The sequence below is a fragment of the Nyctereutes procyonoides genome, unplaced genomic scaffold (assembly GCF_905146905.1).
Source record: "Nyctereutes procyonoides isolate TBG_1078 unplaced genomic scaffold, NYPRO_anot_genome, whole genome shotgun sequence".
Classification (NCBI taxonomy): Eukaryota; Metazoa; Chordata; class Mammalia; order Carnivora; family Canidae; genus Nyctereutes; species Nyctereutes procyonoides.
In genome coordinates this window covers 6,087,146-6,109,179 of record NW_026575151.1, presented here as the reverse complement: position 1 = coordinate 6,109,179, position 22,034 = coordinate 6,087,146, and the positions used below count along the sequence as shown (strand labels likewise).

The 22,034-nt window shown below is 39.5% G+C and overlaps 1 protein-coding gene across 1 annotated transcript; it reads right to left on the bottom strand.

Moving 5' to 3' along the window:
- Window positions 1–1,126: 1,126 nt before the first annotated feature.
- Window positions 1,127–20,607, bottom strand: COQ2 (coenzyme Q2, polyprenyltransferase). The gene is made up of 7 exons (XM_055313168.1): window positions 20,347–20,607; window positions 14,896–15,062; window positions 8,222–8,343; window positions 6,879–6,964; window positions 5,131–5,264; window positions 3,880–4,068; window positions 1,127–1,798 (listed from the first exon to the last, which is right to left on the bottom strand). The coding sequence occupies exons 1-7, from the start codon at window positions 20,591–20,593 to the stop codon at window positions 1,637–1,639; spliced, it is 1,107 nt and encodes a 368-aa protein (XP_055169143.1). The 5' UTR covers window positions 20,594–20,607; the 3' UTR covers window positions 1,127–1,636.
- Window positions 20,608–22,034: the final 1,427 nt, after the last annotated feature.

Genomic DNA, 22,034 nt, shown 5'->3' with positions numbered 1-22,034 from the left:
GACATCCCTCCACCTGTTTAAACTCTGTATTTTTATTATTACTGAAATTTTTTAGATAAATTATGCTTTTTCCTTATTTATTTAAATAAAAAATATTATTTATAAAAAGAAAAAAAAACAGAAGTCAATGGGTTTTAAGTTTATCCTGATGCAATGTCAGAATGAGATAAAATAGAAGCCAATCATATTTCCCTTAGAGTAGGGAACATTTCTATTCTCTCCTCCAACTCACTACTGCTATAGTAGATTAGTTATGGCTGCTCCTACTGTTGTAAAGCTAAACATTCACTCTCAGTGATTCAGTATTTGCTGAATAAATAGTTCATTACATTTTCCTGTGCTTATTTATTAGGGCCTGGCACATATATGTGCTCTGTCAGCTGCATTATCACCATCAACATTATCACCATTATGCAATTTAGTGTTTACTGCCACCCACAATCCACAAAGAACTGCCTCCCCTACCGCCCAGTATCCATGAGAACCACTTAAATCAAGTAAAATATATTTGAGGTTAATAGTGCTAAATTCTGAAGAGAAAAAAAAATAAAGTATAGGTAGCATTTATTACAAAATTTTACAGTGGTCAGGAAAAGCCTCTTTGAGAAGGTAACATTTAGGAGAAGACCTGCCATGAAGGACCGTCATAATTCAAGGACAGCATTCCAGGCAAGCAGAAGTGTACATGCAAAGGCCCTGGAGCAGAAGTTCACCAGCCTGCTGAGCAGCAGTGAGGAAGACAGTGGGCTAGAGATGGGTGTGGGAAAGTAGCTACAGATGCAGCCAGATCATGAAGGTCCTGGTAGGTGACAGGACTTTTAGTTTGTACTGAGGAACCTGGGAGATCCTAAAGGCAGAGGAACGAGAGAACCCCATATAGATTTTAAGAAAATCACTCTGGCTGCTGTGTTGAGAATATTTTGAAGGCGGCAAGGGAAAAAATTGTTAGGACACTTAACCAACATGCCAGTATCCTGTACACAATCTGATAAGATTAAAAAAAGACATCAACAGAAATTAAAAATAGTCCCTGGTGACTGCCTGCTTATTCTGGTCACCACTGCTGTACAGAGACCAGATGTACGAAGTAAATGTCAGGTCTGGTAACAACAGAAACACGTATGGATACAGTAGATAAAAATTTTTATTTACTTATTTAAATTATCCTAAAATATAAAACAGAGAATGGTTTCCTCAATTACAGCTTCTGGCAGTAAGTAAAGGTTACAACAAAAACAATAAACCTCAACTTTCTACAGCAGCTTTTATTTTTCCCTAAAATTAAAGTCCGTTTCCCTACATTCATTCATTTGGATGAGATATAAATCAGGCGTCTTTTAAAGTGCCCAAACTCATACCATTCCTGTAACTGCAGATGGGAATCACAATGAGCAGAAGAATGTATCAACTTAAGTACTCAAGGTCACTCAAATCCTACAGGATGAGACAGGGGAAGGATTTTGCTAGGTAACACTTAAACTAAATCCAGGCAAATATGGTCTACATCTGATTTCCTGGTTCTTAACTCTTTAACACATATTGCAAGACTGCTTATTCAAATCTAATTATGTGGTAACAAGACCTGAGAGTGTTTTGCAAAAGTTTGTTTTAAAGGTTCCTAGATCAATGTCCTTTGCTAATTTTCTATTCTATCTATACTTTTCTTTGCTTCATCTGTCTTCTTTTCCTTCCACAAATTCCCAAGGACAATCCCTAACAAAACCACTAGTCCCAATGTTCGATTGGAGGTAAATTTATCCCAACAATCCTCAGGTCGGTGAATGTCTAGAGTGTAAATCTGTAAGAGAGGATCACAATGCTACATTAGTACTTAGTATAAACTTTTTGGCATCACAAATAAATAGATTTGTACAGAGAAGACAACAGCACTTTGTTACAGGATTTTAAGGAATGGGAAGTCCTTTATGTACCCAAACTGTTTCCCAGTATAGAAAAGTCTACCGTATCTCTCATTGGGTATCATCCAAGCTGTGTGGTAAAACATTCCACTTGAGGGGTCATGAATGCTTAGAGAGGCAACCCATGCTATTTTTATTTCTAACTCTTTAGAAAGCTCTAAACCAGTTACAAGGATCTAAAATCTGCCTACTCCTACCCTTCAGTTCTAGCTTTATTACTTGGAGTAATGTTTCTCAACAGGTAGACAAGTCACATTTGGGAAAGGACAACTCTATTGTGTTGGGTTGTCTAGTGCATTGAAAGATAGTTAACAAACCCAGCCCCACTAACTCAGGGGCTCTGGTGACCCCTCCTCCCTAGCTTATTTATGATAACCAAAAACACCCCACGGATGTGTCAGTCTCCTTCCTACTGCCACATAGAGGGGGATCTGGCAACCCAGATCTGCTGAGTCACCTAGAACAAACACATTCCTTTTCTCCACAGTAAATCTATCAAGGAAGTCCCATTACCCTGTCTCAGTTACTCCTAGGCTTTAGCATTAGCATCCATCATTTCCCCAACTATTCTCTATTATACAGACTGTGGACTTAAAATCACCATGATTTCCATTTTTTTTCCAAAAATGAGAAGGCTATGTCCATCATAAAATACTGCATCAAGGACTAGACAGAAGGGGATCCCTGGGTGGCGCAGCGGTTTAGCGCCTGCCCTTTGGCCCTGGGCGCGATCCCGGAGACCCGGGATCAAATCCCACGTCGGGCTCCCGGTGCATGGAGCCTGCTTCTCCCTCTGCCTGTGTCTGCCTGTGTCTCTGCCTCTCTCTCTCTCTGACTATCATAAATAAAAAAAAAAAAAAAAAAAAAAAAAGCACTAGACAGAAGACCGCAAATGCCATTTAGAATTGTCAAGTGGGTTCCAAATCTCTCTTACAGTATTTGTAATTTCTGCCTTCCTCCACTTATATCCCAGTGCTTAATTAAATATGGCTACATATCCATTATCCTGAGCAGGCAATCAATTGATGGTGACAACCCCCACAGAGCTGAGTTATGAGTAAAAGAGGGTGCTAAGAAATTCTGAGGAGGCAAGTGGTGAAATCTAGAGGGTCCTGAAGAATCACCAATTCCTGTCTTAAAGCTTTCCTTGTGAGGAAAACAATGAAAGTGATAAGGCATGGGGTTTACTTTATGGATACTGGATTTTAGTTTCCTTCATACTGTGATGCAAGTCTTGCTATATTGCTAAGTAATTTGCAATAATCTGTATAAAACAGATCATCTACATACAGACTAACACCTTTTTGAATCTGTTCAAAGAAAATAAGAATAACATGACACAAAACTAAGAGGCCATTTACAAGCAATCTATTTCATTAAGGTTAGATTTAGTTCATTAATTTACCAAAGTCAATAATGTAGATTCACAATATAAGCTTTTGGGTGCTGGCCGAACATCTTGAAATGAGTTTACCATGATTTAGGCAGAACTCTGACATGTTAGCACTTCATGTCTTCTCTGGCTTTGGTTGTTAATGCCAGTGGGACCCAAACTTAGGAATGACTAGTTTGCTAACCATCACATCCATCACTGAAACTCACATATTAAAAAGATGGTTATGTTGATCAGTTTGCTTTTGGAGCAAACTCAATCTACAACCTTTAAGACATTGCTGAAATGTTTCCAGACACGAATCAGAGGTACTTCAAGAAAAATCAGAGGGAAAAAAAAAAAAAAAAGTAAATCTAGGTTTAGTTTTAGATTATTTCTCTAAAATAATACAGCTAGCTTTTTTAAGCAACACGTCAGGAGAGGGGAGGGCATGGTTCAAGGTAGTATAAGCGAAGTAGTTGTTTTAGGAAGTACCCTGCTTGGTAAGCACAGAGGTTGTTTTGTTTAAATAATTTTTACAGTTTATACCACAGAAAAATGAGGGGAAAAGTAAGAAAAAGGTCAAACCTGGTGTGCCAGATGGGCTCCTACAGCAGCAAGAGCAGTGTAGTAGGGTGCAGTCTGACCACTATTCACTCCCACCAGGCTCAGCGCCCCCAGCATCGCCACACCGAAGCCACTGAGCCACTGCTTGGTGTTCTCCTGGAACCGTAGCGCCGTGGACTTAAGACCAATCAGAGCATCATCTCTTTTGTCCTAACAACAGAAAGTATTAAGAAACTGTCCGGTTTTTATTGACATGCTATAAAACTCACCATTTTGGTTGTATAATCATCACCACTATCTAATCCCAGAAGAAACTGTCTTTCAAAGGATAGAAGCTGTGAAAGCCGACAGTAACTTGGAAACATAGGCTGACTGGTAATAAATGCACAGGCCGAATCGTAGTTAGGTGTCACTGCTAAGATGATCTTCCAGCTTTATTTTCACCTGTCATTGTATTATAACCCTATTAATGAATCTTAACTTCACACTGACCACATTCAAAATTAAAACTCAAGTCTAATTGTTCACATAGCTTCTCCTTACCTTAGAGCTCTCCAATCTCAAGAATTTCCTGTACATTTTAGTTTCAATCTTACTAAAGTCACAGATGTAGAAAATGGTCAATTGCCACCTAACCACATCCATTCACATTTTATTTCTAGCTCAATGTACTCGTTGCCTCTCCCATCAAATCCTTTCTGTTTAAGTAGAGCTAGGTTTTGGTGATACATTCACATCTAGCTGACCGATCTCTTCCCCAGCAATTTAATTTCTAGGCATTTCCACATACTGTTCTAATTATGGCCAAGTGTTATCAGAGGCTGTACGCTGAACTCTGTACCCACCTGGAGGCATATAATGACCTGATAGGCTATCTTCTGGGCACCAAATCCAAATAATGAATGTGGGGTTAATGTATGCTTTTCCTTTCACACTGTAAGTTCAGAGGAGAGTCTGCTTCTCTCCCTCTCCCTCTGCCATGCCCCCCCCAAGCCCCCCTCCACCCCACTTGTACTCTCTCTTTCAAATAAATACTCTTTAAAAAAAAGAAAAACACAGTGCCTGGCATATAGTAAATACTGTTTAAGTACTTGTAAATAAAAGAATTGATCTCTGGTAAGCATACCACATGAAGCAAAAATATTTTGTTGGTGCCAAGGAAGCATGAATGATCTTCTTTTGAGAAAAAAATACTTCCCCTTTAATGTGGTTCGTAAAGTTCTTAAATGGCAACAATAACTAAACCAAAGAAAAAAGATATCATCATTTTACCTGGTGGGCATAGATAGTATCATATATTAGAGTCCACATAATTCCAGAAAAATAAAGAGGCAGGCAAATAGATGGATCACAGGAGCCCTTGATAGCAGACCATCCAAGTAATGCTCCCCAATTAAAAGTCAACCCTACAAATGGTGAGAGACAGAGAGAGAGGACAAGTCTTTTTTTTTAAATTTTATTTATTTATTCATGAGACACACACACACACACACACACACACACACACAGAATGAGAGAGAGAGGCAGAGGGAGAAGCAGGCTCCATGCAGGGAGCCCAACGTGGGACTCGATCCCGGGTCTCCAGGGCTGAAGGTGGCACTAAACCGCTGAGCCACCCGGGCTGCCCAAGAGAGGACAAGTCTAAGTGCACTTTAGACTCCCAAAGAGAAGAGGGGGCATCAGCACATAAGTGTCTCTATACATTAGGCTTTGTGCACTGTTTCCTGAAATGCTCTTAGCTCTCTGTGGTGGTGATTAGCTACGTAGCAAAAAAAGGAAATAGGCTCAGAGAGGTTAATTAATTGACAAAATAATCCAGGTAACAGAAAGAATAGTATCACCCTGATAAACAGGATGTTTCAGGAAAACAACATTTACCCTACCAAGTATGGTGGCTGGCACAGTCCATGAAAATAGAAGCTGGGGTTTCACCTTAGACCTACCTGAGCCAAAACCCCCTGTTCTTTCCTTTATGACTCTATTTCCCCCATAAGCTACAGAAACAAGAGCATAGGCAGGTACACTTATTTATTCTGTAAGTCCATCTTCTCTGAGGACTGTAAACAAACATCTACAAGCACACAGCTCCTAAATCTCTTTGTGCAATCTGATCACTTCCTTACACTTCAGACTAGAGACTGAACTGCCTGCTGGCATCTGTACCTGCAAGTCCCTAGGTATCTCATACTCAGTGGGTCCCACATGTCTTTTCTCAGAAACCATTTTTCTTCTTTTATTCACTAAAATAATAGTTCAAACAACTAGAATAGTTCTAGGAATACTCTAGCTTATTCTAGGAGTAAATATTTTTGCAATAGATTCTGATTTACCTACCTGTCAACCTTTGCTTGCTCTGTCAACAGATATTTATTGAATACCTGTGATACAGCAAATGCTATGCTAGATGCTGGGCCATCTACATGTAAAGAAAGTTTTATCTGTTAGGCATTTACAATTTACAACTGAGGAGGCAGAGGCGGCTTTCAGCATCTTCTGTTTTAGTGATTGCTGGTTGAAAATAGTAAGCACCACGCCAGAGTGCTGTGGGAGCCAGAGGCAAGACTGGCTAGCTTTCTCCTGGGAGATCTAAGGGAAGGCTTAACAGTGATGGTCTGTCTAGGGTTGCACATACTAACCCTGATTCTCTTGCCTGACTTTGTTTTCTACCCCAATACCCCAAGTCCTCAAGGCATCCAAATTAGTCACCTAAAGAGAAGGGTAGGGTCAAATCAGTTAATTTTTTCTTTGTGACATACTTAGATTTTAAAAGAGCATTTCAGAAAATAATAATGATAATATTAATAAGTATGTAAAATTCCTTAGCAAATAAAAATGGCTAATTGCCCTCCCTTAAAATATGAAAATCTATTCTCGGTTTGGAAAATTTCATGACTGACTTGACATTTTATTTCTGCCACACTGTATACACACGCGCGCGCGCACACACACACACACACACACACACAAAAGTATAAGTTTGAGGGTATTGAAGGAAATCCTTGTAATTATTTCAAGCTCACCTAGGGCTAATTGAGGCCAGTATGTAATTCTTTTCATTAGTGGGTAGGTGATGACAAGAAGCAGGGATGCTGCTCCCAGAGCTATACTGAAATCAAGAAAAACCATTACAGATTAATATCACCATCTCTTAGAAATTGCTAAATAAGACAACAGTAGTAATACTAACTGGAAAATGACTTGTTACATTTTTTATGTAAAATTATCTTCCTAGACTTTAATTAGGATAAAATTAGAAAATATTTTAAGTGTTACAAAACAACCAAACAAAATAATAATACATATAATGCTTTCATGTATTAGGCACTTTTCTAACTGCTTTACATATGTTAATCCATAATTTTTACCACAAACCTAAGAGGCAAACTGTTTTATTCTAGTTGTTTTTTTGCAGATGAGGAAACTAAAGCACAAAGAGATTAAGTAATTTGTTGACTGTCATAGAGCCAGTCAGTAGCAGGGCCAGATTCAAACTTAGGGCAAGATGGCTCCAGAGTCCAACTTACTACCCATTCCATGCTACCGCTTCTCTAAGTGTTGTTTTCCAACATTAAGACAGCTAGTAAATGGAGATGTCCCAACAGAGTTAGAATCAAGATCCCCCCTCTCAATATGCACAATGGGTGTCACTTCTCTAGGAGAAGATAAAGCATCTATAAAAGGATAATAGCATCCTAAGGTGTTTTTAGGTACTTCATAGCTTGCCTAACACGGTCCTTCCAGGAAAAACATTCCAAAAGCATTTTCACATGATAATTATCAGGGCAAAGTGTGCAATTAAATCTAGTCTCTATAAAATGACAATTAAATTTTTTGTCTTTTTTTCTCATTTATATACTTTGTAGGCAGCCATCTGATGTGCAAAAGTTTAATTTTGTCTCTACTTAAGAGATCTAGGAATGAATCCTTCCACTTTTCCCCCCTCTGTCATCGATTATAAGCATGGCTCTGGGAAAAACCTGCTTAATCTTTTTGCAAAATGAGTATGATCACTTCTCTCTACTTTAGAGATTGTGTCAGGATAAATAAAATTATACATAAGGGTATATACCAACATCCCTGTATACATCTGAAAAAGTTATGAAGGTGCCATGTGTTTCTTAGGTAACACATAATGGAAGTATAACAGTGGCTCAGAATAAATTAAATGCTGATCTTCTCATTCCTTTGGCTGAAAGTATTCTTGCTTTTACGACATGTGGTAATGTCTTTATACTTGCTAACTTACAGATGCTCCATAGATAGCCAATAAACAACTTTGGATACAGATATTTTATTTATTCTTACTTTCTCCATTTCAAAAGAGAGATTTTATATGTGATTCTGAAAAACACATTTACTATACCTGTAGTAATTCAGACACAAAAGAATGCCCAGTGCCAAGGTCAGCTGTCCCCCAAGGAAAATAAAGGACTGAAAAGTTGAAATGTCTCCAGCAGCTATTGGGCGATTTGCTGTTCTTATAACCTTAATACATAAAAACAGATATTTTAGCCTCATGTAATGGTTCAATCATAAATTTAAACATGTAATCAAGAGAATGGCCCATGGCAGACACTAAGGAAAAAAATATGAATAAAAGGTAAAACCAACATTGGAAGCGCTGCCAAAAATAAAAACTTCATATTTAAAACAGCTTTGAAAAAAAAAAAAAATAAAACAACTTTGAAAAGCACTAAAAATTCCCACCACTCATTCCCCTCTTTTTTCATCTCCCATCTCCATCTCCAACCCCACAAAATGAAGCAACTTCCTTATCTGGCTATTTAGCTACCCAGCTTATTAGCATGTATATGTTTAATTTCCACAGAGAAAAAAGAGACAATAATTATGGTAATTCTCAGGAAAGAGGAAATTGCAGTGAATGTTTTGATTACAGGAAGCACTGCAATCAGCAATCAAATGTAAATAAAGAAAGAAGACAGATTATCTGGGTTTGAAAGCAGGAGTGCTTTTGCCAGGCTATTTAAGGATGGGACTATAATCTAATATTAATTGCACCCAAATATAAAGGGCAGACTCAATGTAAGAATATGAACAGACAGAGCTATTATGTGGACCAATAGGATATATTAGTTGTTCTTTTCCTGTCTAGAGATCATGAAATGTGATTATTCTAAACTGAAGCATTAAAAAAAAAGGCATAACCAAAATTTTCAGCATTGTTAGAAGAATTCAAGACCTGGGACCCAAGAGGCCAGCATAACCTACTTATTGGCTGTGTGAATTTTGGCAAATTATTTAAGCCCTCTTGGGCTTACATTACTTACTTGTTAAAAGAAAAATAGAAAGAGAGGGAGAAGAAGAAGAGAAAGAAGTAATAAGAGCACTACCTCAGAGTAAATGTGGTGTCTAAAGCATGTAAGTATGCAGTAAATGTTAGCATATGAATATAACGTATTTCCGTTTTGATTTATATCAAGGGTTAGCAAACTATGCCTATGGGCCAGATCCAGCCTACTGCCTATTTTTATATGGCCATGAGCTAATAAGAATGGTTTTTCTTTTTTAGGCAGTTGAAAATCAGTTTAAAAAAAAAGTTATATGACTTATGAAAATATTATGAAATATAAATTTCAGTGTCCATAAATAAAATTCTATTGAAACAAAGATATATCCATTTGTTAACATATTGTATATGGCTACTTTCATGCTCCAACAGAATCAGGTAGTTGCAAGATGGTATGGCCCACAGAGCCTAAAATACTTACTAGGAGAAAATTTGCTGACTCATTTTATAGCATGCTTCACTGTGCAATAAAACAGTTTGTCAAAAACCATAATGACTCACCTTAGTTAGACTGCCAGACTTGGATCTTTTATCTTTGATTTAATCCCCACAGTTTTAGTTGGCAATATATTTATATCTTGTATTTGTTTTAGGATATTATGGTTATTCCAACTAGTACGTGAGTGCTTACCATGTGTCACTATTCTAAGAGCTATGTATTTATCCCACCACTGAATTCTCATAACATTCCTGACTTTTAGCCACTCACAAGTTCTGGCCATTTGTTTTAGAAAACTGAAGCAGAGAAGTTCAGTAACTTTCCAAGGTCATGGATGGGAAGTAGCACAGTCTGTCTAGCTCACCTGACCATACTATTAACCACAGATTACACAGTCCTTTTATAACTACACAGGTAGTTCTAATTACCTAGCTAAATTCAAAAGCTGAAAATAAACCAGCACTCCATCAAAAGACTAAAAATGATGTAATATGATGATCAAAACTTATTCTATGCGGTTTTTAATGAAACCATTTACTCATAGCTTATAAAAATGAATCACTGGGGCACCTGGGTGGCTCAATTAGGTATCTGGCTTTGGCTTAGGTCATGATTTATTTATTTAATAAATAAATAAATAAATAAATAAATAAATAAATAAATAAATAAATAAATAAAAATAGAACTAAATCACTAACACTTATATGCTGAGATTATTTCGATGTTTATGAACCTAATGTTTATCACATGGTTGGTAGATTATACAGAACATCAACAGAACACACTTAACTCATATACCCAAATAACAATCGATTTATCATTTAATATACTAGCAATTTACTTATTATCTAACATACCAAGCAAAACTCTGAGCCACAAATATATCCTTAATGATATATAGTCTTTAAGAAACTGTGAGGTAAGCATTACAACTTAGTCAAGCCTTTTAACTCATTCTTTAAAATGTAAAAAATCTGTTGTGTTTTTTGAACACTAATAATGAACTATACCTAAGAGAGATTAAAACAATCTTATTTACAATTGCAGTAAAGAATAAAATACCTAGAGACAAATATAACCAAGGAGGTGAAACACCTGTATATTGAAAACTAGAAGACATTAATGAAATCAAAATCACAAATAAATGGATAGATATTTCTTGCTCATGCATTGGAAGAATTCATATTGCCAAAATGTTCATACTATTCAAAGCAATATACAGATTTAATGCAATCCATATCAAAATCCCAATGGCATTTTTCAAAGAAACAAAATGATCCTAAAATTTGTATGGAACCACTAAAGACCCCAAGTAGCCAAAGCAATCTTGAGAAAGAAGAACAAAGCTGGAGGCATCACACTTCTTGATTTCAAACTATACTACAAAGCTACAGTAATTAAAACAGCTTCATTTTGGCAGAAAAACAGACAGATACATCAGTGAAACAGAACCGAGAGCCCAGACATAAACCTACACATACATGGTCAACTGATTTGTAACAAAGGAGCCAAGACTATACAATAGAGAAAGAAGAGTTTCTTGAATAAATGGTGTGGGGAAATACAGACAGCCATATGTAAAATCTGGACCCCTATCTTACAGTATACACAAAATTAACTCAAAAAGGTTTAAAGATTTGCACATAAGACTTGAAACTCCTAGAAGAAAACATAGCAGTAAGCTCCTAGACATAGGTCATGGTAATGATTTTTGGATCTGACACCAAAAATAAAAGCAAAAATAAAGTGGGATTACACAAACTAAAAAGCTTCTGCACAGCAATGGAAATCATCAACAAAATGAAAATCAACCTACTGAATGGGAAAAAGTCTTTGCAAAGCATATGTCTGGTAAGGAGTTTATATCCAAATATATGAAGAATTCATATAGCTAAAAACAAAACAAAACAAAAAACCACCACCCAAAAATCCAAATAAAAAATAGGCAGAGGACACGAATAGACATTTTCCAAAGAAGACATATAGATGGCCAACAGATGTATGAAAAGATACTCAACATTACTAATCATCAGAGCAATGCAAACAAAACCACAGTGAAGTATCACCTCACACCTGTTAGATTGGCTATTATCAAAAAGACAAGAAATAAGTGTTAGTGAGGATGTATAGAAAAGGGAACTCTTGTGCATTATTGATGAATGTAAACTTTTGCAACCACTGTGGAAAACAGTATGGCAGTTCTCAGAAAATTAAAAATGGAACTACCATATGATCCAGAATTCCATGTGTCTAGGTATTTATCCAAGGAAAACGAATACATTAATTTGAAAAGATATATGTACCCCCATGTTCACTGCAGCATTCTTTAAAATAGCCAAGATATGGAAATAATCTAAGTATCCACTGATAGATGAATGGATAAAAAAAACCTGTGGTACATACACATGCACACACATATACACAAAATGGAATACTATTCAGCCATTAAAAAAAATCTTGCCATTTTGAAACAACATGGATGGATCTCAAGGGCATTATGCTCAGTGAAATAAGTCAGACAGAAAGACAAATACTATATGATCTCTCTTACATATGGAGTCTAAAACAAAACAAAAACTCAAGCTTATAGAAAAAGAGATTAGGTTGGTGGTTGCCAGAGGCAGGAGTTGGGGGGGGGGGGTGGAGATGGGAGATATGGGTAAATGAATTTTTTTTCCCATTTAAATAGACCAAAATATTTAAAAAGAAATTAGATTAAAAAAATACATATAACATTTTAAGTCCTATTAGAAAAACCTCCTTAATAGCTATAAAACACTGATTTAAGAGCTTTGTTGTATGTCTATATAGAACCTGGACTCTTCTAATCAGAGAAAAATGTCATAGGGGAGATAAAAGATATCTAATCAGTAACCCTGTAACCTAAAGAGAAAAGAAAAATCACTTAAAGGGAAACGGAAATGGTCATATTTTGTTAATTAAAAGTTGGTTATTATTTTTTAATTATATTACCTATTAGTTTTTTAATTAACCTTTTCTCTTTTGAGATGATTATAGATTCATATGCAGCTTTTTTTCTTTTTAAGATTTTATTTTTGGGGGATCTCTGGGTGGCTCAGCAGTTTAGCTCCTGCCTTCGGCCCATGGCGTGATCCTGGAGTCCTTGGATCAAGTCCCATGTCGGGTTCCCTGCATGGACCCTGCTTCTCCCTCTGCCTGTGTGTCTGTTTGTCTGTATGTCTGTCTCTCCTCTGGGACTCTCATGAATAAATAAATGGAATCTTTAAAAAAATAAAAAAATAAAATCTTAAAAAAAAAGATTTTATTTATTTTTTTTTTTGAGAGAGAGCAAGAACATGGGGGAGTGGGAGAGGGAGAGAGAATCTGAGACAGATTCTGCACTGAGTACATAGCCTGATGTGGGGCTCCATCCCACAACTGGGAGATCATGACCTGAGCCGAAACCAAGAGTTGGACGCTTAAATGACTGAACTGCCCAGGCACCCCAACATGCAGTTTTTAAAAAACATCTCTGCGTTTTAAAAAATATAAAGATCCCACATGTCCTTTATCCAGCTTCTCTCAAAAGTAACATCTGGAAAACTTTATAAGTCAATAAAACATTACAACCAGGATTTTGATATTAGCTGCTCTAAACATGTTCAAGAATTATTTTGAAGTGATATATACCAGAAGCCTCAATCATCTGGTTATGCAGAATGAAAAACTGACTGGGGTATATGAACCCCAAATCAAGAAAGTATGCATCTCCTGACATGAATCAACTACCCCAGCTGGGTCAGCGGGGTCTAGAGATGTGTTCAACATGCAGTTTCAGCCACCTGCCACTATCCTATCCTCCAGTCACACACAAACCACATCGCTGCAGTGGTTAAGTTTTATACTTAATCTCACAGCCATTCAAGACCTTCACTCTTCCTCCCACCCTTGTTTTTGCCATCTTATGCTAACACAGTTCAAAGTCACCGCCCTGGAAAGTTCTCTCTGCTCCCTTTGGCTGAGGTAGGTGGTTGTCAGTAAGTTCCCTTGTGGACACCACTCTCACAACAGTGCTGCTGGAGTCTAACTATGAAACTATGAGGTCAGGAATACTGCCTTTCATTCATGCAATCCTAAAACCTGTCACTGTGTCTCACTTACAGCAAATACTCAATAAATATTTTTTAGTTAAAAAACACATTGTGATATTGTTCTTACAAACTAAAAATCATTGCAGGTATACCTTGCTAAATGAAAATTCAGACCAGTAGTATGAAAGGCAAACTAGGGATGACTATTCACCTTATTATTATTTTTTAATATTTTATTTATTTGTTCATGAGAAACACACACACAGAGAGGAAGAGACACAGGCAGAGGGAGAAGCAGGCTCCACGCAGGGAGCCCCACATGGGAATTGATCCCGGGTCTCCAGGATCACGCCCTGGGCCGAAGGCAGCGCTAAACCCCTGAGCCACGGGGCTGTCCCAACTATTCACCTTATATAAATGTATACAAAATTATTCATTTTATATTAATTTTTCATGGGTTTCTTTTAAGTTGAAAGTTTACTTGATTATTTACTCAAGCATTTAATGAATGATCTTGTACTTGTAATGGCACAGTCACTAGGATAAAAGGCAAATAAGATGGACGCTTCCCCTGAGAAAATAACTGTCTGTTGAGGAAGAAATAATTATACACAAACATTTGAACATGAAGAGAAAATAATCCAGAGAAATATAATGCATCAAACTGTTAAGTGAAGTTTCTCTAGGGGTCTGGGAGAGGAGATAAGAAAGACTTGAATTTTCTATACTTCCTACTGCCCAAATTTTTCAGATTAAACATGTACTATTTTTCTAAGGAGGAAAAAAAAAGAATAAAATTACATTTTTGTAAGGAAATAATCACAGCAAATGCTAATAGGGGCTTCCTTGGCTTATTTAAATTAAGATTTGAGTTATAGAAGAATAGTTACAACTCCACTATATATCTCAAAGGAAAGAATGACAGTTCTTTGGGATACACAAAAGTTCAGAAGGAACTTTTCACTTTGCTCCTAACATCCTTACCTTAGCCTTCTAAATTCTAATTCATTTTGTAAAAATGAAGTACACTCCCTGCCTGCATGGCCACTTTTGTTGAGAAAGTACACTGCACTTTGCAGTATCAACTATTCTACTGAAAAATGGCACTTCTTACAATGCTGGATTTCAAGGAGTACAGTAAAAGATCCTTTGCCTTCTGTGGACTTTAGAAGTGATGCCACCATGTCACTCTGCAAAATTGAGAGGAGCCTCCCTATTCCTTTCCCGGAAGAAACTACCTTTTTATCATAGTCCCGGTCCCACATGTCATTAATAGTACAGCCTGCTCCACGCATCAGAACAGCTCCAGTGCCAAAGAGGGATAACATGTACCAATCTGGAAAACAACCTGGTTCAGCTGCTAACCCAATGCTCCAAGTACATGGCAGATACAGCAGCCAGGTTCCTAAGCAAAAATAAAAAGACAAAAAAGGTACACATTCAAGTTAGTTAGTTAACTGTCTTCATTTGTTCAAACACTACATCCCAAAAAAGTAAAGAACACAAAAATCAAAAACACAGGACAAAACTGGGAAAATAAATTAACAACTTATATCACAAAGGACTTTTTGGCCCAATATGTAGGGTTCCTAGACACTGAAAAGACATCAATAGTCCATGGAAAAACAGACTAAAATAATAATGGAAGTTCACAGAAAAAGAAATACAAATGACTTATTTATTTATTTTATTTTTATTTTTTATTTTTTATTTTTTTATTTTTTATTTTTTTATTTATTTATGATAGTCACAGAGAGAGAGAGAGGCAGAGACACAGGCAGAGGGAGAAGCAGGCTCCATGCACCGGAAGCCCGACGTGGGATTCGATCCCGGGTCTCCAGGATCACACCCTGGGCCAAAGGCAGGCGCCAAACCGCTGCGCCACCCAGGGATCCCCAAATGACTTATTTATATGAAAGATCAACTTTAAGAAATACACATCAAAATTACATTGAGATAACATTTTTCACACATCAGATGAGCAAAACCCAGTCAGATAACACACACTGGGGAGTCAGATACTCATGCTTTTCTCATGAGGTTACAAAGCAGTCCAGCCAAACTATTTTTACCATGCTTGTGTACCACCTCCCACCACCAGATACATACATTTGAATGTCAGTATGTTCAAAGGCCATGTCAGGGAGGAGACAGTAGAAACTGATAATGATAACTGCCTCTGGGGAGGAGAACTGGGTGGCTGGGAGACAGGGGAGGAAGACTTAGTTTTCACTCTATACCTTTGCACTTTCTGAATTTTGCATCACATGCAATGTATTGCCTACCTGCTAAAAAAAGGTCAGCAAAACTTTTTTTACTGTTGTTAGTACAATAAAATAAAATGGTCTTGCAGGAAAGAGGTCATTAACCTACTGGTTTTTAAATATTTTACAACTACATGAACAAATGGGATTAGTTCTTGGTACTTAGCCCATAAACCAGATGAAATTAAGCTGTAGCCAAAAAGATTGTGCAGAAAGGAGGCTTTACATGTAAACTCTGATATTCTACTTTCAAAAGTAAGTCTTTCAACGAATGTTTGGATATGGTGCCTATTAAGGTAAATTCTGAGCTTTACTGCCCAATTTTGCCACATAAGAGAAAAAGGAGATGTGGCTAAATAAAAATGAGATCCTATACAAAAATGGCCAAATGACAAAGTACCTATAATCATATTTAAACTTCATAAGCTTAAGCTTTATTCATTTATAGGTATTTATAAAGCACGTACAAGAACTGGGAATACAACAGTGACTAAGGTAGAGAGGCTTTCTGCTTTCACACAGCTTATAAATGAAAAGGAAGAAACACAGTTAAACAATAACAATAAAATGGATCAATTCAAAAATAGGGCAAATACAGGGTCCTACAAAAATGCACAAAACAGTGCCACCCAAGTTACTGGGGGAGGGATTAGGGAGGATAAAGCAGAAAAGGCAAGCAGAGACTGAAAACAAGCAAGGGCCAGTTCAGACTCAAATTCAGGTTCAGGTTCAGGTTCTCCTGGACAGACACATATTTGGTGTGTTCCATATGAAACAAAAGCAACAACAGCTAACATGTCAGTAAATGTTACTGTTCCAAATGCTTTATACACACCAACTCATTTAGTTCTCCACCATACCCTTACAAAGTAGGCACTACTATTGTTCCTATTTTACAGATGAGGAAACAAATGCACAGAGAGGTTAAGTGTTTAACTACTTCCTTTTTCCTGGATCTCCCAGTATAGCTCGGAGGGACAGAGTGATCCTGCCCTGATAGATACAAAAGAACACCACTTCAAAGGCATTATTTTCCTAGTGCAACTAGAACTGAAGGGTCTATTTAAAAAAGAATTCTGGAGAGAAAAGATGTTGTAATCACCTACAGCATTTTTGTGTCAGCAACAAAATTTCCTTCACTATCAGTCTGCATTAAAGGTACTATATTCATTTACCTATAGGAAGCTGTAGGGCACTCCTATGGATGAGGGGGGTTCCTAGGGAAAGTCAGACATTTGGTTTGATGTCTGCCACTATAAATGGAATGATGCCAGACACTAAAGTATATTAATTGGTTCATCTTTTTTTTTTTTTAAAGATTTTTAAAAACTTATTTGACAGAGAGAGAGAGCACGAAAGCACACAAGCAGGGGCGCAGTAGACAGAGGGAGAAGCAGGCTCCCTGCTGAGCAGAGAGCCCAATGCAAGGCTTGATCCCAGGATCATGACCTGAGCTAAAGGCAGATGCTTAACCGATTGAGCCATCCAGGTGCCTCCAGGTGCCTCGACACTGAAGTATATTAAACTTTAAGGTTCAGTATTCCTCATCTGTAAATGAGGGGAAAGACTATCTCTCAGAACTGTTAATGAGAAAATGATACTGGTAATGATGAAAATAAAAACAGAGCAAGTATGTAACTGTTGCTATGTGCCAGGTGCTATCAAGAAATACTTTTGATTCTCAGGACAAACCTATGAGATGGGCACTGTTTTTATGATACCCACGAAACAAATACAAAAATTGAAGCACAGAGGAAGTAATTTGCCCAAGGTCACAAAGGGCAAAAAGTGGCAGAGTTGAAATGTAAACTGAGGTGGTCTGGCTCTCCCTAAGGGCAATGTTATCAGTCATTCTACCCAAACCTCCACATACACTGAAGTCCTTACTGGCCCTCTGCACTCCTGATTCTCAGCAATGGTTCTTGCCTCTCTTCTCAGTGGTACTTTGATTATTCTCTCTTCCATGAAGAGGGATGCAGAGGAGATGAGGATGCAAACAGGTTTCAGAAAGAAATGTCTACTGTTGAAAAAGGAAAATGAGCAAGTCCTGAGAAGTGGTGGGCAGACCAAAAAGCCTATGAAAACTGAACCTAAGGTTCTTGACTAATTACATATTATCTTCAAGACAACATAATCACCCATGAATGGAGGGAAACAAAAATTATACCACCAATTTAGTGTCAAGAGTGCCACCTGCTGAAACTTTGTGAAATACCACAGTTTGTGACACATTTGAAAGAAGTTGTAATCCATTCTGAAAAACAATGAATTCCACTTTGGTTTATAAAATCAAGATCCAACTTCAACAAAGTAAAACAATGAACATAAAATTGCCCCACGAAAGAATAATTTAAATAAAGAAATATCAAACCTGTAATTAATTCTACTGTCAATTTATTGTCCTTGGCATATAGTAGGGGCTCAAAAAATGTTTGTTGAATGAACAGTAACATAGACCATTAGTAAATGGTCTTTAAAAAAAAAAAACCAAAAAAACAAAAAAACCCTGCAATCATTTAGTACTAATGCCTAACATTTCTTGGGCGCTTATTATATCAGGTACTGTTCTAAGGACTTGAAACACATACACACATAAATGATTCTCATGACAATCTTATAAAGTCAGTACTGTTAGTATCTTCATCTTATAGATGAGAAATGAAGAGGTCTGTTTTCAGAGTTTTACTCATTACCCTTAGTAGCCAGCCTCTTACTGATGTAAAAGTCAGAGGTTTACGGAAATGGGAATAATGGCAGCTGTTGATCTGTCCTGATGTCTGTAGGCCTACACTGCAGCTCCATGACACAGACACCAAAACGGAATTATAATTATGCTTCAGATTAGAACTGGGCTTGGAAATTAATGACTATCAACTCTTATGTGGCCCAAAATGCAAGGGGTTGTGATGGCAGGACTGTGTTTATCATTTAATTTGCTTTTATACTTTAATAGCTAATTGTTTTTTTTTTTTTTTAGATTTTACCTATTTATTCATGAGAATAAATTTTAGATTTTACCTATTTATTCATGAGAGAGAGAGAGAGAGGCAGAGACACAGGCAGAGGGAGAAGCAGGCTCCATGCAGGGAGCCGGATGTGGGACTCCAGGATCACGCCCTGGGCCGAAGGCTGGAACCAAACCACTGAGCCACCAGATGTCCCAATAGCTAATTGTTCTAACACTTAGTGCTCTGATCCCAAATAAGTAGTGCAAAGACCTAGAATACCATAAGCAAATCTAATTTGAGGTCTTGGCAGACGTGGAGTGAATATATCTAGGCACCTGGATGCACTTCCATGCACTACCATGGCAAATGCCATCACCTAGATTATCTGCAGTTCAGTCTCGGCCCCTCCATTCCCACTGTCCCTCCTTTTTCCATCCAGCTCTTACCCAGCCTTGCCTCCCAGTGTTTTCTACACCCATCTGCTATCCCAGATCAACTCATATCCTTGATGTTTCAACTCTCAACCCTTGAGTCTGCAAAAACATCTCCCCCACCCACCAAGATTTCTTCTCCCTTCGGCAAAATCTACCTGTCCTTTGAGATTCAATTTGTTCTTGACACTTTCTAGCAATGTTGATCCACAGTAACCACTCTTAAGTGTGCCACTTGCCATCTGTACCACTAACATTTGACCTCCCACTGTCCCAGCTCACCCAATCATATTTGTCTTTTTCAACTAGAAAGCAGGGCGTTCCCATAGACCTTTCTGTCCCCGAGACTAGGCAGTATGGTAGGAATTCGTTTGATGCTACTGGCAGGCTCTATACGAGGCACTAGATAGAACTGTCCCACGTATGGGGCGCTTAGATTGTGTTGGAGCAGTCCATCAAGCCCTCAGTGCGGGAGGTTAATCAGCGGGGAGTGCTACGACGAGAACTGAAGGTAGAGGTATAGAGACTGAGGTGGTAGGTATTATGTAAATGGGAAGGTCACAGAAATCTTCGGGGACGGCTGTGAGCGGACAGGCAGTGGGCAAGCGCTACCCGCTGCATTCGGGGGAGTTCCGTCTCGGCGTGACGGCTGGGGTGGGGTCGGGCAAAGCTAGCACGCAGCATCAAAACTAGGTTCCTCGGCACCATTACGGTGTCTGTTCTTTGCTTTGGGAGCCTCACAAGATTACGGCAGGCATCAAACAGCAATGAATGTGGAAGTGCTTCAGTACTGTAAATCTGTGCAAATAAAGGGGCACGGAGTTTCCGCTCAAGGCCTGTTTCAAAGGGCCGTGGAATGAGCCAACTTCTAAGTGCCCGCCCGGGGCACTGGGACGCAGGGGGACGTGCGACCAGGAGGGCCACTTCGGAGCCCGCCAGTCCGGGGGTCCCGGGAGTACCGGGCGCCTCGGTTTCCACAACGCCCGCAGGCCCCCCGCCCCCGGCCCGCGGCGCCGCGCGCTTCGGCCCGTCCGCCCCGCACTCACCAATCGGCTTGTCCAACCGCATGAGGCGCAGGTAGGGCTGCAGGGGGCGGGGCGCCGAGTTCACCACCGCAGCGGCCGATAGGCCGAGCCGACGCCTGCGCGGTCCCGGCTCGGCCAAAGGCCGCCCGTGCCCAGCGCGGAGCGCGCCAGCCGCGCGCGCCAGGGCCAGGGCGCCGGACCCCCGCAGCCACGGCCGCGTCAGGACCCGCAGCCCCCCCGCGAGGGCCGCGCCGCGAGCGGCCAGCATGGCGCCCGGGAGAGGGCGTGGCCCCGCCCCGGCCTGAGGTCATTCCCCGGCGACGGGTCGCGGCCGGCCCGCGCAGTGACGTCACCGCAGGCCGGCCGACGCGCGCCCAGTCTGAGCGGCCGAGTGGTCCGAGCGGTCCGAGCCTTTCTAGTAACCGGCCGGGGCGCGGGGTGGCCGCGGTCGCTTTAACCTTGGGGGCGGGGGTCCCTGGGATGCTTAGCGTGATGAGGAGTTCCTGTGGTCGGCTTTCTCAATAAATGGAGCAAAGATAGTGTTGTACCAGGAAAATAAGAAGACCTCGAAAAAGCTACCAAAATACTGATTTGGGGCGTAAAAGGGGCACCGAGGGCCATTGTAAGAATGTAAATTAAACCCGTGCTCAGAGTCAAGGGACACGCATCACACAAGTGAAAACCTTAAATTTGACGGTCAAGTCCGAGGAGTTTGTGGACTCAAGAAGCAGTGAGCTTGTGAGATGCAAGAGCCTGCAGCTGGACCATCTGGTGGTGCTCTTGATTCTAGCCAGGTCTCGGGTAGGGCTGTCTGCCGGGCACTGTTGCAGGCACTATGCACGGATTATCCTATTTAACCACTTCCCCGGTAACCATGGGTAAGCCACTCCTCTGCATTGTACTACTCTAGAGAATTGGGTTAGTCTTTAAACTCCTCTCCTTAAAACCACAGCAGTGATTCTGTGATACCTTGAGTCTCCAGGGGTGGTGAGGAGGGGGCAGTCTTTGATAATTCTGCAAAAACAGCTCACCACTAGTTAGTTCACTGATTGTGCGCAGAGGGATCAAGGCATCAGGAAATTTTACTAGAGGAGAAAACACACTTCCTCCTGTGTGTGTACCCTCTTCTCTCAGGACTCCACCACGACACTACCCCACCCTGACACCAGATGCGCGGGCTTTCCACATACCAAGCAATTCTGTGATAACACGTGGTATTCTATAATTTAACTCAGTGCTGGTACTAAGTTCCTGGAGATGCCATTAGGTCCCACAGGTTAAGGGCTTGGGCTCGCGAGACTGCCCCTTGCCCCACTTAAGATGCTAATTGCAAGTCCAGGTCATTATCTGTGCTTCTGACCTATTGGCTATTGACTGGAAGTTTTGGAGACCCCTTCTTGCATTTGATTAACTTGCTAGATGGTTCACGGAACTTAGGAAAACATATTACTTACTATATTACTGCTTTATTATAAAAGGGTGTAACCCGGGAACAACCAGATAGAAGAGATGCATAGGGTAAAGGGTGTGGGAAAGAACACAGAGCTTCCATGACCTACTCTCTCCACACCTCCGTGTGTTCACCAACCCTAAGGCTCTCTGAACCTTGTGGTTTGCGGTTTTTGTGGACACTTCATTACATAGGCATGATTGATGAAATCCTTGGCCGTTGGTGATTGAACTCAATCTCTAGTCCCTTTCCCTTCCCT